This window comes from Falco rusticolus, chromosome 5, assembly GCF_015220075.1.
Source record: "Falco rusticolus isolate bFalRus1 chromosome 5, bFalRus1.pri, whole genome shotgun sequence".
NCBI lineage: Eukaryota > Metazoa > Chordata > Aves > Falconiformes > Falconidae > Falco > Falco rusticolus.
In genome coordinates this window covers 55,472,284-55,487,895 of record NC_051191.1, presented here as the reverse complement: position 1 = coordinate 55,487,895, position 15,612 = coordinate 55,472,284, and the positions used below count along the sequence as shown (strand labels likewise).

Sequence of the window (15,612 nt, the reverse complement as noted above, 5' to 3'; positions counted from 1 at the left end):
GAGCCGGCCGCAGGCCACCGGTGCCCCCGCCAGGCCGGGAAAGAGGGGCCGGGCCGCGGCCCTCCGCAGCAGCCGCTGGCGGGCCTTAGCCTGACCGGACGCCGGGGCTGCCCCACGGCCCGTCACAGGGAACACGCGGCGCCCGGGGTCGGTGCGGGCCGGGCAGTACCACCAGCTGTAGCGTCCCCCGCGGCAGCGGCCAATAAAGCCAGCGTCACCTGCCAACCACTGCCACGTCATTTCCGCTTCGCGCCCGCCGGGAGGCATCGCGGGGGGCGGGGCATCGCCGGAAGCGGGAGTCACCGGGGGCGGGGCCACCGGGGCGCGGGGAAAGCGACGTCACAGGGTCAGGGGCGGGGCCAGCGGGGACAAGATGGCGCTGAACAGGAACCACTCGCAGGAGGGTGGTGTCGTCATCCCCAACGCCGAGAGGTACCGGGGGACGGTCACGGGGCAGCAGGCGGGCTGCCGCTCTCTTCCTCAGCCCCGGCCCCTGTAGCTGGGCCGGGGGACGATGGGGCCCCGCGTTGGGAGGCAGACGGAGGCAGCCCGGCCTGGCACGGCCTGGCCTGGCCTGGCCTGGGGGCTGAGGGATTAAAGTCCTCCCTGGCAGTGGGGGAGCGGGCTGGGGCAGGCGGCGGGGGCAGGCAGGCAGGCAGGCAGGCGGGCGGGCGACGGGGCCAGGCCTGCCTAGAGTCGGCGGAGCTGCCCCGTCTTCGCCGTTGAAGCTCGGCGGCCCATAGCGCTGCCCCAGCGGGCGGGCTTGGGTGAAGCAGGAACTGCCGTTGCCTGTAGAAGACAAGGAATTGGCTTTTTTTTTTTACGTCATGCAGTTTGTTAGCGATGTCAGAGATGCAGAGACCACTGCAGGGAGTGTTAATCGCTTGAATTCAAAGTAAGGAGAACCTGTCAGAGGTGAGGCTGGAGCAGAGCGTCTTTCTCCTTGAGGCCCAGCCCGCGGCCTGATGCCTGCCCTCACCCTGAGTGGGGACTGACAGACCAGCTTGACGGGCTTGGGCTTCGGATTGATTGTGTTCAGGTGCTTCTGACACCCTGGCCTTGGCTAGAGAATCCTAGAAACCAGATCATCGAGTTGATTTGAGGCTGGTAAGCAGTAGGAAGAATCCACTCAAAAAAATGTTGAATTTGTTACTGACTGCTAATACATCAGTCAGGGAAGTCTTTTGACACATAAAGCTTTTGCTGGTTGAAAGGAGATCTCTTTATCCTTGACCTCAAGCCATTCTTCGAGGTGCTGCTTAGTCACAGGTGGGTGCAGCACAGCTCCATGGGGTACACAGCCCTCCCGTGACAGCACTCGATGGGCATGCAGGTGCAAACCAGTTCAGCAGCCTAATTACACCCAGTGGTGGTGGCTGCATGTCATTTGCTTATGTGGGTAGTTGCAAAGGCGTAAACATGACAGTAATTACATAGACATTCTTCCCAATGAAGCAAACTGATGTGAAATGATGCTACAGGACATGGTGAAGAAGTGTTTGGTAAGATCCAAGCTGTCAAGGAGCTGGTTTTATTTAGCTTAAAAGAAATGTTTCCCCTTTCCATCTCAGAAATGGGAAGAGCTCTGCTGCCTTGTCAATCTGTCCTTCCCAGCCAGTGTGAGAGTCTGCATCTAGCTCAGCTATGAAGTAATGTCCCAGTAAAATTTCTTGGTCAGGATGGTTTTTTCCTCATCAAAGCTAGAATTTTTAATGTGTTCCTCCTTGGATAGCTGTATTTTTCAGACACATCTATACTGTTATGTTTTTCACTTCCGTAAAGAGCACACAGCCTGAAACTACAGGGCTTTTGGTTGTTTTCCCATATGGTGGCCCTGTTGATTCCTCCCTTCCCCTGATAATTTTGCAATTTCCTGACTCGTTCTGACTTCTGCAGTATGGTGATCAGAATACATAAGGATTACTTTAGAATCCGGCCTGTTCAGGCTTATGTTGGGTTAGGGTTTTACGTTTTCTTTCTTCATGCTCTTGAACCATGAAGCACTTCAGATTCTTTTGCCACTGTAATGTGCTGCAGTCTTGTCATCCCCAAGGCTCTTCTGTTTATTCTACAAATTTTCTTACTAGGTGGTATGTTTAGGGTCTGCCCTGTAGGTTCAGTGACATGCATTCCTAAGTTGACTCATTTTTCCTGAAAATATATTTAATTTTTCAGGCACCTCCATACCTCTGACCCTGCAGTGTTCACAGTTCACATCTGACTTTGTGTAATTAGCAGACTTTGCTAATGTTCCCATAAATATCCAGTAATAATAACCTTACTGCTGACATTACCAGCTCCTCATTTTGTTCCTTAGAGTGGTTCTCTTTAGTACAAATATTTACTTAAATCATGTGAAGCAGGTTCAACAGTGAGGCTATTAATGAAGCAGCTTCCCCAGTTTGCACAGTGGGTGTGGTGGCCGGTCCTGGATTTGAGCATGGACTTGGGGAGGGAGGCTTGCTCTGACGTGATACCTTGGCTTCAAGGCAGTGTTTTCAGACACTTCAAGCCTTTCTGTGCTTTGGGCTGAGGCTCTTCTCATGTGGAGAGAGGAATTCCTCAGCCTGATGGTTTTGGAAACAGAAAGAGGAACTGTCATTTAAAGCTTCCCTTTGTGGAGGAGGAGCAGGGGTTGTCACAGGTGGGAGGGTGAGTTCTTCCACTCTGCATAAATCCTCTCTTTCTGTTCAAAGGAAAAATGGCAGGGCCCACAACAGATCTGAGTCTTTTGGGATAATATTCAGGGTTTCTGGTGTGGTATCCCCCTCCCCGTCTGATGGAAGTGTGTGTCACAGCTGTTGTTGAGTGTCTCTCCAATTCGTTTGATTTCCTCCTGTAGTGTTCTCAAACAGTGTAAAGATGTGGAGCTCTCCTTCAGTGATGTGACGGGCAAGCCTGAAGCCTTCAAAGGCACCAAGAAAGGGATGCTCTATCTCACCCCTTACCGGGTAAGTCTGATGCCAGCAGGGCTGCTTCTTTCTCAAGGGATGTAGGCTTTAGACCAGAAATCTAACTGGTGATAGAAGAGATTTCTGTTATGGAAGGAACCACTGAGAGTACTAGGTAGGAGAAAGGAAGGTGGAAATAGGATAGTTTGTGCCTGTGTCACAATCCCAAATCCCTTCAAAGGCACATGCAGTCCTGGAAATCACTGTCTACAGAGTATATTTCATATAATGTGTCAGGCAATATTACTTTCTTTGAAAACTGTCATAGGTCATCCTTAAAAAGCAGAACAATAAAACTCTGTAAATGTACATGTGTGGTTTATGCTGTATATTATTTTGCAACATACGTGCTTTAAGCGAATGAGCCATGTGCCATCAAATCTGTACAGGGTCCCACAGTAGTAAAGCTGTGAAATAACACAATGCATACTGATAGTAGGAGATGAGTTACCCTCTTTTTGGATTCTGCTGCAACTAGAACACCATAACCACCCCTTTATATCTAATTCAAGTAATTCAGAGGCATTCCCTCCTGTCTTGCAGATGATATTTGTGTCGAAGGGCAAGGATCCTATGCTGTCTTTCATGATGCCATTTTATTTGGTGAAAGGATGCTCAATTGAGCAGCCGGTTTTCTCTGCCAATTACATCAAAGGACAGATTCAGGCTGAGGCAGGAGGTATGTGCCCGTGCTTTGTAGTTGGAACTCTTCTGAAGTGTCACAGGTCCTTTTCTACTGAATATTAGATAGATGGCTTGTGTGCCCAGGAAAGACGGACAGAATAGCTGTGGCAGTATAGCTAGCATGTCCACACTAAGATAATTTGTGTCTTCTGAACTTTAAGGCACTGCTTCTGTGTTACTTTCTGCCCCCAGAGCTAGTAATGGACTTTCATAGGATGACTTGTTTTCATCCCTTAACTTCTGTCTTGCTGTGTGTCATGTTTACTTGGTTTCCACGTGGGCTTGTTTTCTCCTGTCTTTGACCTGAAAGGGTGGGTAAGCAACCAAGCCACCAGTCATGGATATTGATAGAATTAGCAATCACTTTTGTTTTCTGGAGATCAGTAGCCACTTACCAGCTTGGATATGTTTGTATACATGTAGGATGCTGCTCTATATTGTTAATTTAGCTTTGTTCCCAATTTGATGGTGAAACTGTGTATGACTTGCAGTCACAGGTCATGATCAAACATAGGGAACTGCAAAAGATAAATGGGGATTAAAAACAAAGCTTCTGATTCAAATTTCTTCCCTCTTCAGCCCTGAAATTAGTTTATGTGTATTTTGATGGCATCTGGAGAATTGAGGCTTTTGTTTTTTGTTTGTAACAATGTTTTAAAGTGACTCAGTCATCTGGGGATTATGGATCAGCCCACTTTCTCAGGCTGAAATCATACTAAGACAGTGGTTTTAAAGAGGTGAATCTCCAAGAGGATGACTTTATCCATAGTGGATTGGTCAGTTATAGTTCTATACTTTATTTCTACTTAGTCCCCGAGAGACTATCTCTACTTTTAATAACTTCATTGTTAGACAAGGAAGACAAATCTTGTTTTATGAAATCTTTTCTTTAAATTGCATCTTTTTTCTAAAGCCACCAGAAAAACCAAGACACACCCTGCAAAAAAAAAAAAAAGCCCCACACCAAAAAAGCCCCTACAAAACAAAGCATTCTTACTTAGCTTGCACTATCATCTCCTACTTGATTATTTTCTGAAAAATTGCTATTATATGTAAGCATTTATAATCTGTTTGAACTTCTCTGTGTCAAAGAGATTAAAAATGTTGCATTTGATTTAAATCCTAGCTTGAGTTGCAGATCCTGATCTGCAGTCCATGGAGTTCAGCAATAAAACTTCATCTGAGGGCTTTCAGTTAAAATCCTCAGTGAATTAAGTGTTCTTTCTTTACGCTGTGTTCATTGTTAGGTTCTAGTAAACCTTTCAGGAAAGAACAAAACAACCTAGTATCTAGACTAGGCTGCTTCTGCATGACTGTAGTGGGGATTGTCTTTTAAAGGGTAAAGAAATTAATTCCTGATCTTCTTGAGGTATTATTTTGGAGGACATCTGATAGCAACACTATCAGTCTTGCCACTGGTAGTAGGATGCAAAATAGTTAGGAAATAAAGAAGAAGAAAATTAATAGGAATATTAACTGTTTTGCTATCTTGACAGCTACTGAGGAGGTTAGTCTGTTTCAATTCTAATTTTCTCTTTCCTAGGTGGCTGGGAAGGGCAGGGGACATTTAAACTGACTTTCAACAGTGGAGGAGCCATAGAGTTTGGACAGCTGATGTTCAAAGCTGCCTCTAATGGTAAGGGATCCTCAGAGCCTGCAGTTCCCCTGTGGTTGGCTGAGCTAGTTAGAGAATAGTATTCTTGAACTTGGTGGGAAGAAGGGTACTCTATGCACTCTTCCACAGTAATGTATTTTTTTCCCTTTCCAGCGGAACTTTTGTTTTCCCTTCCAGTCCCTTTTCGTTATTTCATCTTGGTGATTTGTGCAGCTAGAGTATTCTGGGGTTTGTGTTTCTGAGGTGGACCACCTTTTTCTACAGAACCTTATTCCTCCTGGATTTAAGTTGAAATATGTGACGGTGAAAAACTGATTCACTTACATATCCTCAGCTCAGTTCTGTAATAGTGAAGTAAGATTGGGGAAGTTAATGTGCACATTTGCAGAGGGGGAAAAAATAAATTTTAAAAAATAACATCTATTTAAAACTTATAAATGGGGGATTTTTTTTTTCTGATAAGAAAGTTTTCTTTTTAAAGAAACACGGATTTCAAAATACACACTTTTTTCTCATAAGGAGGTTTAAAAAGAAGGAAAAACCATCCTACTGATACTTGCTTTAGAATGGTCTTTTTTTCCAGCAGCAGGAGCTCTGTGATGGGAACGGTACCTAGTATCTAGTATTTTTGCAGCTGGTTTCCTTCAACACCCTGTGAACTTGCAGCAAGGAGACTACTGCTTTTCAAGTGCAGTACTATGCCTGGACTGTATAGTGGATTTAGATGAAGGGAAATGGTGCTGCATGAACAGGACTATTTTTCTTTTATTCTATGTATTTGGTTGTTACAAAAGGATGTCTGGCTTACTACACATGTGCTCCTTAGCTTCCAGTGGCGTTCCTCTCCAGAACCCTGGCTATGGCTATACACCTGTTCCCGGAGGGTATGCACCCACCCCGCCTGCTCCTGGGGGTTATTCACCTGCGCCAGGGGGATATGCTGCTCCTCCACCACCAAATGGACCATATCCTTATACACCACCTATGATGAATGCCTACGGACCTGCTCCACAGCCCATGGGATACCCATATGCCCAGACTCCAGGTCTGGAAATTGTGTAATGATGACTGGCAGGGTGTGTTAAGTGTTAGTTGTAAAGAAACCACAGTGGTATGGCGAGGGTTACTGTGGTTTTGTCTCCATCAAGGACCCTTGTCCTTGCAAAAACCTCTTGTGTACTTTTCATCTCACCCATGTATCTCTGTAGTTGCAGCTGGATGGGAGGTGGAAATGTGGTTGTGCTGCTGTTTGGGAGACAATTGTTGCTTGTTGGCATGACAGGCATTACCAAAATGTCAAATCCCTACTGCCTGCATCCCTGCCAAGCCTGTAGAGCTTCCCTCACCGCTCCTCTTGTCCAGAGCTAATGTGCTGCTGGCCCTGTGAGCTCTCTTCACCCCTTTGCCACAGTCCAAAGCATTGATCCAGTGTCATCTTTTTCAGGTATTTACCCACCACTTCCGAACTTGAACCCTGTGTATGTTCCACCTCCTCCCCCCTACTCTGGGCCATCTCCTACAGGGCCCTTGGCCCCCTCAGCTCCCCCAGCCTGGATGGGCCCAGGGGTGCCAGGTAAATGGGACTGGGGGGGCTGCCAGGGTCTGGGTGCAAAAGAGGGCTTGCGGACTTGGGCTGTGGGTGGTGCTGTGGGCACAGCGTGGGTTGGGGAACCTGTTGCTGCAGGAGCTCAAAGTTGTCTTGAGATAACAGAGCATGGGGGAAACTGCTCAGCTCTGCACTGTACAGCTTGTGGTCAGCTCTAGCCAGCTTGCAGCCTTCCTGAACTCTGAATTCTAACCCAGCTTGCTACAGTTGCTGTTGACTCTTTGGACCTTTGTTGCCTCCTCGAAAGAGCTGTGGCTGGGGAGAAGGCTCTGGGGCTTGGGCCACTGCCTAAGGCATGTAAGATGGCTTCTTTTCTTTCCTTTTTAGGGGACAGTAAGGCCATGGAAGCGGCTTCCAGTGCATATTACAACCCTGCCAACCCACACAATGTGTACATGCCCATGGTGAGTACTGCGCTTGTGGTTTGTGTGTGCCTGCTCCCTCTTCTGCCACTAGCAGAGACTGGTTTACTTTCCTAGCCAAGTCCAGCATGCCTTCATATTGAACATGCAGACAAAGTATGCATTTTCCTGGGAATGGCATGGATGTTGGTTCCATGAAGAAGGCTTGTTAAATCTTCCATCAGGAAAGGAGAGCCTTAAGATTCATCCAGTAACAGCCATTTGGTACTTGTCTTTACTCTTAAAGGCATGACAATTTTGCGTGGGCACTGAGAACATGCAGAGTGCTCTGTTTCTGTTGGGCCTGAAAGTGGTGAGAGGTAAAGAACAGCAGGTTGCTTAAGGATGAGAGCGTGTGGGTTTCTTTCATTTTTTTTTTCTGAGCTGCGTGGAGATGGGGATGTCTCTTGCTGTTTAGTCAGTGGTAGCTGGTAGGTAGGCTGTAGCCCACATCTGGTACATGACAGCCTCATGGTTTTGTGGTGGGACATGGAGACCGATGGAGCAGCAAAGCTGGCCCTCAAGCCAGAGGCTTGCTGTCTGCTGGGTCAGAGCTATGAACATCAACAGAGACAAAGTCCTGGAAGTGAAGGGAAAACGATGATTAAAACAGATTAAATGGTCTGTTTGTAGTAGACTGTTTGCTACCTGGTTTTGAAAGGACCTTCACTAGAAGAGTTATAGGAGGCAGCATATATATCCTGGAGTATAACTAATACTAGAGAGGAATGGTGTGATGAAATAACAGCTTTAAAACACAGCACCTGGCTCTGTCTGTAGCTCACTAAAGAGCAGTCAGTTCTTGTAAGCCAAGCCTGGGAACGCCTGGGAAGAGCTTGTCAAAACAAGCTGGGTTGTTGATTCTACCATATCTCCTTCCAGGATCAGCCACCTCCTTATACACCTCCTGAGGATAAGAAGAACAACTAACAGAAAGAAATTGCAACCAGCCTCCCACACTCTCTCTCCCTGAAGACAATTTGGCTGTTACTACCCCTTGGGTTAGCATATCTCTAGGTCTTTTTGTATATATACAGTATATGTAGTGGTGGGCAGCTGAGCACCTGCCCTCCCTGAACATTAAGTCAGTGGCAATACAAGGCAGAACAACAGCACTTTCCTGCTTACTTGCTTTATCTCATGGGGTCAAAGCACTAACCTTTTGCTCTGCCATTGGCTTGAGGAGAGATAGACTTCTTATTAAGCCATCAGTATACCACATGACTAATCTAGGACTAAAATACGAAGGCTCTGGGATCTTCGAGCAAAACTACTTGGAATACCAAACTTTTGACTTCTAAATTGCCATCCAAGAGGAAAGGTACAGAGAGCCATGAGGTTCCTTGCACAGACCCTTGGGTGCCCCAGAAAGGTGTGATATTTCCTGAAATTCTGGCACAGTTCAGCGTGAGATGGGATTCTGGAAATCCTGTATCGTGTTGGAAGTGTGTGTTTCATGTCCTGGACTAACAGTCATGGGGTGATGAAATATATCTTCAGAAACACTGAAGAGTTTGGCTATGCAAGAGGGAAGGGAATGGGCCCAAATCAGCCTGCCTTTGTAGGCAATGAATAGAAAAGCAAACAAAGGTGTGCTGCAGGACAGTGAGCTGGTGTGGTGTGCGAATCAGTCTTCCTTTCCTAGAAGCAGGTCCTATTTCTGTGCAATGATCCAGCGTCAGGCAGCTGTTCAGGCATAATGGAGTCAAGTGCTGCAGCTGCTTGCCTTGGAGCAAAATATGTTACGTTACGAAGATGACCTGGCACTAGCTTTGTCAGGAGACAGGTCCTGCAGCCCTGGCTGGCTGTGCTGAGCAAGCATGCGCTGTGTGCTAGCTCCACAGGGCAAAACTGGCCTTTGTCTCTTCCTTCAGCTGGTGCAGCCGGGGCGCATGTGTCCACATCTGAGCAGTGTGTGCAGGTCTGTGCTGTAATACCAGCGCTGGGTTGCTCAGGGGTGCAGTGTCCTCTCTCAGCTGGGAACCACTGTCTGATGCGGATGTTATTAATGCTCTGCTCTCTTGCAGACTCTGGCTGCTCAGTCACAGCCTTTCCTTCTTCCTTAGGACAAAGTATCATTAAGCCTGCTCTGAGAGAGGCTCTCCAGTCTGGTGGAGATGTTTGTGATCCTTTACTTATGGGGTGATCGTACTTCTTCCTACAGCCTTTCTACCTTCACAGTGAAGGGGAAGGACTGTCTTCCTTTTTACTTCCCTTTGTGCCAGGATTGCTTTGTAAGTCAGGCTTGCACAAGCTGCAGGTGTGAATTCCTAAAGCAGCCCTGCATGGGGGGGTAGTAAATTTCCTTATCTAGAAACACCTTTTAAGTCTGAGTTAGAGATACTCTAGTAACTCTGTATTTAAAGAGAAAATCAACCATGAATGTTTGTAACTTTTTGAATTGCACTTTAATACAGGAGTGTTGATACCTTTAGCTGCCTGTTCACTGTTGTGTGTCTGTTGTGTTGACCTTCATTCTTGCCACTGCTGGTGTTCTCTTGGGTTGGCTGTGGACCAGTCCTCTCTTCCTGGTACATGACTAATCTGGATTTGGAATCAAGTAACTGGGGGGAAGAGGTGAGACTCATCCCCTTGCCTCTGCTCTCACCCAGATACCCAGAACTGGCACACATTCATGTCCTCAGGGCATGCACAACACTGCATTTAGCAGGGGCTGTATTTGTAGCACCTCCTGCGTACATTCACTGCCAGGGGGAAGGCCTGTTTTCAAGAGGAGCTCCTCACTAGCCCCTTTTTTCCAGTGAGGGAAAAATACATACATGGTAAAGGAAAATGGCACTTAACTGTGGACTCCAAAATCTCTTTCCCCTTGTGCCAAGGAAAAGCTGTTGCCCTGCTGAACATGATGTAACTGCTGGAAAGCAGTGTCCTACTCATCAGTCCAGTCTGACAGGAAACCAGTTCTGTTTCTTAGCACAGTTGTTCCTGTTTTGAGGTAGTGACCTTGTAGTCATACATTAACCAAGCAGCTAGAGCTAGCGACATATAATAAACATGAAACAGAGAGACTGTGACTGCTTCCCCTTTATTTCAATTAGTTTGTCTCAGTCATTTCCCAGGAACAAAGCCAGTTCCTGTATACAGACATGAAGTGCACTCATCCTTTGTTAGCACTGCAAGCATCATATTCAGTATCTTGCTGCTGCAATTTGAGAATGTTTCTGGAAGTGGCCAGAATCAGCCATTTGGTCATGCAGGAACTAGAGTGAACGGATGGTCAGGAACCCTCCAGCATCTGAATAGAAAGGGGAAACTTTCTTGTCTAATCTAAAATTTGTTTCTCCAGTCTGGGACATAACGTTGTGTCCAGCTCTCTCCCTGGGCAGTCTTAAGAGGCAGTCTTCATGCGTGCTGCACCCCTTTCCAGGATAGCTGGGGTAGGCCATACCTCACCTGAAACTCCTCCATAGGGTGTGCGCTGTACAAAGGTGAAGCGGTTGAGGGCTTTAGAGTCTGTCCCACCACTCACTTCCAGTTTAGTAGTGCAGGCTCCTCCTCAGGGTGGACCTGTGTGTGTAGCTGCCCTTGGGAGAAGGAGGAGCCTTTCCCTGAGAAACCCTGAGTGCTCAGCCTGCTGGAGGAGGGCCCGAGCCCCCTTTTAGCTGGAATTCCCTGCTAGAGTAAGACCAGGATCCAACTTGCAGCTCAGAGGTACATGTGACCAGCTCCCAACTCAGAAAATTACCTCACCTGAGTATCTGCATCTTCCCAACACCATTCGTGCACAATGTGCTATGGTTCTGCAGGTTTTGACGCTCTGCCACAGCAAGACTGCTGGGGTTGAGCATGACCAGTGGAGGTTTTTGCTCTTGTAAACTGATACCAGAGTGGCTTTAACACAATGCTAGTGTGGATGCTAGGCTGCTGTAGTGCTGGCCTCCAGGATGCTGGCAGCAGGATCAGGCCTGCAAGCAAAGCCTCTGCGCAGGACCATCATGCCTCCAAGAGCTTTTGGTCCCAGGGAGGGTACAGGGGGAGGGTGCAGCCCTATTGACAGCCCCTTATGCTAAGCCAAGCTAATTGTAGTGAAGGAAAGAAGATGACCAGGTCTGATGCTTGCAGCCAACGCCATCACACATTGCGGGGTGGGGTGGGGGGTGTTACTACCCTGGAAGATATTAAAGCACGCAGAGCCTTTCTACAGGTATAGCTTAAAGAGCCCCTGCAGCAGTCAGTGGTACCCAGCTCAAAGCAGTGAAGTTCTCGGGTGTCAGAGCTGACAGGCTCCATGCTGGACTCTGCTTGTATGGTGTCTTCCACAGGAAATCACAGAGGAATTATGCTCTACACACTCTTAGGAGGTGGGTAACAAGAATTCCTGCTTTACAGAGACGGAGCAGACATGATCAGGCTGGTTACCAGGGACATGGTCCCTCCTGCAGCACTGCTGGGCATGTCAGCGAAAGGCACTTGTGCAGCAAAGAGCCATGTGCCCCAGGGTCTCGCAGTTCACCCTGGCACTGACCTGCACCCCCCCATCCACTGAGCCTCGTCACAGGAGGACCGGGGGGAAGCCCTCGCCGGGGGCTTGCTGTCTGACAACATGCCAGGGCTGCCCCGGGAGTGCCGTGGGATAGAGATACCACATCACTACCCCTGAGGGGTCAATAATGACCGAGAAGTTGTCTCCCGTCTTTAAGCCACTGATGATTTTCCCGCTGAACACATCTTGTACCTGAAAGAGAGAGATGGTGGCTACCAGGATTTCTACAGACCTTTCATTCTGAGGTCCAGCTGTGGTCACTGCCATGGCATGGCAGGACAGGGCACAGCAGCAGGCAACAGGAGCGTGACCCAATGGATGGGCTGCCCCTTCATCCTGGAGGCAGGGAGGAGGAGTCCTTCCCCCCCCAAAAATGCACAGGGATCAAAGGAGGGAGCTGGAAAAAGGAGGATCCAAGTGCCATGGGGCTGCCCTGCTATGTAGCACACCAGTGGGGCTCACCTCATACACAGCATCTTCAGGGAAGTGGAGCTTGGCCAGGCTGGTGGTGTAGGGGAAGGGCATATCTGTCCTCCGGCTGAAGAAGACGAGGGCACTGGCACCCTTGGACAGCGGGCGCAGGAACACCTCAATGTGGGATTTCTCCTAGGGGTGGGGGTGGGAGTGTGAGACAAAGCTGCTGGGACCAGCACTGGTCCATACCTTCTGATCTTGCCCTGCGGGGCTGCTGTGCCAGCAGGTCCACAGCTCCCACAGCTCTCCTGCTCATGTTCCTCTGCTTCACCTCCCTCTCCCTCCCTATTGTGACACCCCATGCTGCTCCTGTCTGCTCTCCCAAATGTGTCCACCTTCCCCCTAACCTTGACAATCCTGCGCCCCTGGATTCCCAGGGGGTCTTGGTTGATCTGGATCATGAGGCGGTTCTGCAGGATCTCCTTGGCGCTCAGGGAGATGGTGCGGAGATCTGTGGACATGAGGAGCGGAGCTGCCATCACTGTCCACAATGCCATTTGGGAGCGTGACTGCTCATAGCTAAGGCCAAAGTTTCCAATGATGAGCTGGAGGAGAGAGGGTGAGAAGACAGGAGAGGCAGAAAAGATTTAAAACTTGTCTGCTTGTCACCCCTGGTGATGCTGCAGCCTGCTGGGAGGGAGCACCCATGGGAAACCTCACAGGCACTTTTGCTTCCCCTGGAGCAGCCTACCACCGTCAGGAGATCCCACCCCTGCTAAGTGCTGAGCCATCAGCACACGTTCAAATGCGTTCACTAACATCCTTATAATAACCACTATCCCCCCTCAGCCTGTGCAGGGAGGACGAGGACACCAGGACAACAGGGTACACAGTACGAGTGGTGAAGGGTTCATTTCAGCTACAGGCTTTTCCCACAGCTTAGGCAAGGGCAGCACAAGCTTCGCCTCTTTGCAGCAACAGGCCTCCTGCTCCTGGTGCCCTTCCTTTGCCCTGCCCCTAGAAGGGGATCCCTGGAGATCCTCCATTCCCATCCAGGGTCAGTGCACCCACCACCAAGCCTCACCATGTCTGGGTCATTCCAGTGACCAGGGCCAGCTGCTGGCTGCAGCACATCCTGGTTTGCAGAGAACCAGTCCAAGATGGAAAGTACACTGTCCCAGGAGTCCTGGATGTCATCATAGTTACGCCACAGGTTGCAGACCTCTGCTAGAATGGTGTAGTTCACCTGGAGAGGAGCACAGGGTCAGGCAGGAAGGAGAAAGGAGTGGGGCTGCAAGGTAGGGGAGAAGAGGCATCCAGACTTGCTGAGAGCTGAAGCATCCAGAAAGTGTGCACAAGGCAGAGGGATTAGGAGAAGGGCAATGTCATATAATGAAGGAGGACAGTCATATCCTAGTATGATAGGATGTCTAACAAAACAACCACAGAGGCCATGGGGAGATTATCAGCTGCAAGAATGAGGGCAGCTCAGGACTGACAAAATGTGGAAGAGAAATAAATGCAATCAATTCTCAAGAGACATTACTAGAAGGATCCATCTGAGAAGAACAGAACGTCAGGATCAACCCCACACCAGCTGAGTGGTGTGGAGCAGGCATGCCCCAGGGCCTCTTCCCCCCAAACTCCCGTCACCTAGCCATGTGGGGAACCCCAAGTGTCCCCAGATGCCTGGCAGGAAGACCACATGCCCTCTGGGGACCTGCAGCCCAATCCTACCAGGGGCAGAGCAATAAGCAGGGTGTAGCACCTGGATCCTGCAGCTTCAACCAAAGCCCCCAAGGGCACAGGAGACAAGGGAAACAGCCACTGGATGGGACAACCCTCACCTTGGGGGGGAGCCCCCCCTGATATGCTGGCCAGCTGCAGGAGTAGACGATGGGACGGCCTGTGGCGTTCAAGGCCCTTGCCATTTCTGGGTAGCCTTAGGGAGAGAAGATAACAGCTGGTGAAGGGAGCAGCCTGCATCCCATCCCGCCCAGCCAGGGGAACCCCCGGCCAGCATGGCCTCCTGCCTTACACCAGCCCTAGGGCATCCAAACTCCACCCTCTTTGCTCAAGAGCTGCAACAGGAGATGCGAGGGAAGAACTGGCTAGCCAAGTGCTTCTGCGGACAGCCAGCTGCCCTGACCAAAGCAGAGAGGGGAGAAATGCCAGCCAGCCAGGGAGCCCTTACCCTCTGCCTGCTCCTCTCCTGACGAGTAGCACCCATCCAGCTTCAGCATGTCCACACCCCACTCCGCAAAGGTCTGGGCATCCTGCTCCACACGGTCCAGTGTGGTGCCTGGGTAGCCCCCGCAGGTGAGGGTGCCCAGGTCACCGTAAATGCCCAGCTTCAGCCCCCGGGCATGGACCTGTGAGGAGAGGAGAGGAGAGCTGCGAAGAGGGGACGAGGTGGATCCTAGGTGTCTCCATCCATAAACACACGATGGTGTGGGGACACAGAGATCCCCACCATCCCCAGCAGGCACTCACATAGTCAGCCAGAGCCTTAATCCCCCTGGGGAACCTCTCAGGGTCTGCAACCAGCCGTCCCGCCGCGTCGCGCTGCTTGGCGGACCAGCAGTCGTCAATGTTGATGTACTTGTAGCCCAGCTCCCTCCAGCCGTCCTCCGCCAGGCGGTCTGCCATCTCGAAGAAGAGCATCTCACTGCAGGTCGGGGGAGGGGGGACGGGCATGTGGCAGGCTGCGACCCCGAGACCTCCGCGCCCCACCAGCTGAGGGAGCCGCTGGGACTCTGGGGCCAACCGGGGGCTCTGGAGGGGTCGGTCACCACAGGAAGGTCCCCAGAGCTCCCGCATAACCCCCATCCGCGTTCCATTTGCCTCACCGAGGGGAAGCACCTCCCCGACACCCCACAGAGCCCAGGCGCATCCCTCGGCCCCGGGGGCTCTGCAGCCCCGGCCCCGACCCCCCCTTCCCACCCCCCTCGCCCCCGCCACCGTGCCGCGGCAGGGCCCGCCCAGGGGCGCCGACGGGCCAGCGCCGCCCCGGGCCCACGTCCGACCCACCGCCCTGCCCACCCCCCGGGGCAGTCCCGGGCAGCAGCCCGCCGTTTCCCAGCAGGTTCTCTCGGGCAGGGGACACACGGGACGAGCCCTCGTCGCTGCGAGGGGACACGCCACAGGGAGCCCGGGAGACTGTCCCCCCCTCCCCGCTGACCTGATGCAGTGGCGCGGGTCTGTCCGGCAGTCCACGTTGCAGCGGAACCTCTCCCAGGCCAGCCAGCCCATGGGGGGCGTCAGCGCCAGCCCGTTCTCCAGGGCCACGGAGGCCAGCGGCAGGGCCAGGGCCAGGGCCAGCCCGCTCAGCACCGGCACCCCCATGGCCGCCGCCGGGACACAGAGCACAGCGCACCTCCCCCCGGCCCGGCCCCGTCACATGATGGCGCCCGCATCACCTGACCGCCCGCCCCCGC

At 51.0% G+C, this 15,612-nt stretch overlaps 2 protein-coding genes across 2 annotated transcripts; one reads left to right on the top strand and one right to left on the bottom strand.

Annotated features, from left to right (window-relative positions):
• The first annotated feature begins 346 nt into the window (after positions 1-346).
• On the top strand, positions 347-9,691 carry WBP2NL (WBP2 N-terminal like). Its single transcript, XM_037389822.1, has 8 exons — positions 347-432; positions 2,843-2,951; positions 3,495-3,630; positions 5,179-5,271; positions 6,077-6,295; positions 6,695-6,823; positions 7,184-7,260; positions 8,140-9,691. The coding sequence occupies exons 1-8, from the start codon at positions 374-376 to the stop codon at positions 8,185-8,187; spliced, it is 870 nt and encodes a 289-aa protein (XP_037245719.1). The 5' UTR covers positions 347-373; the 3' UTR covers positions 8,188-9,691.
• Positions 9,692-10,282: 591 nt separating this feature from the next.
• On the bottom strand, positions 10,283-15,578 carry NAGA (alpha-N-acetylgalactosaminidase). The gene is made up of 8 exons (XM_037389823.1): positions 15,357-15,578; positions 14,669-14,843; positions 14,370-14,547; positions 14,023-14,117; positions 13,260-13,421; positions 12,583-12,780; positions 12,224-12,367; positions 10,283-11,953 (listed from the first exon to the last, which is right to left on the bottom strand). Exons 1-8 carry the CDS (start codon positions 15,518-15,520, stop codon positions 11,771-11,773), a joined length of 1,299 nt encoding a protein of 432 aa, XP_037245720.1. The 5' UTR covers positions 15,521-15,578; the 3' UTR covers positions 10,283-11,770.
• Between the last annotated feature and the right edge of the window lie 34 nt (positions 15,579-15,612).

Bases quoted from the DNA above. Each gene is read 5' to 3' on its own strand.
- WBP2NL (XM_037389822.1), top strand. From the start codon at position 374: ATGGCGCTGAACAGGAACCACTCGCAGGAGGGTGGTGTCGTCATCCCC. The intron at 3,631-5,178 runs GTATGTGCCCGT...TCTCTTTCCTAG, and splicing joins GATTCAGGCTGAGGCAGGAG to GTGGCTGGGAAGGGCAGGGG. The intron at 5,272-6,076 runs GTAAGGGATCCT...TGTGCTCCTTAG, and splicing joins GTTCAAAGCTGCCTCTAATG to CTTCCAGTGGCGTTCCTCTC.
- NAGA (XM_037389823.1), bottom strand. From the start codon at position 15,520: ATGGGGGTGCCGGTGCTGAGCGGGCTGGCCCTGGCCCTGGCCCTGCCG. The intron at 14,548-14,668 runs GTGAGTGCCTGC...CTCTCCTCACAG, and splicing joins TTAAGGCTCTGGCTGACTAT to GTCCATGCCCGGGGGCTGAA. The intron at 13,422-14,022 runs GTGAGGGTTGTC...GCTCCTCTCCAG, and splicing joins AGGGGGGGCTCCCCCCCAAG to GTGAACTACACCATTCTAGC.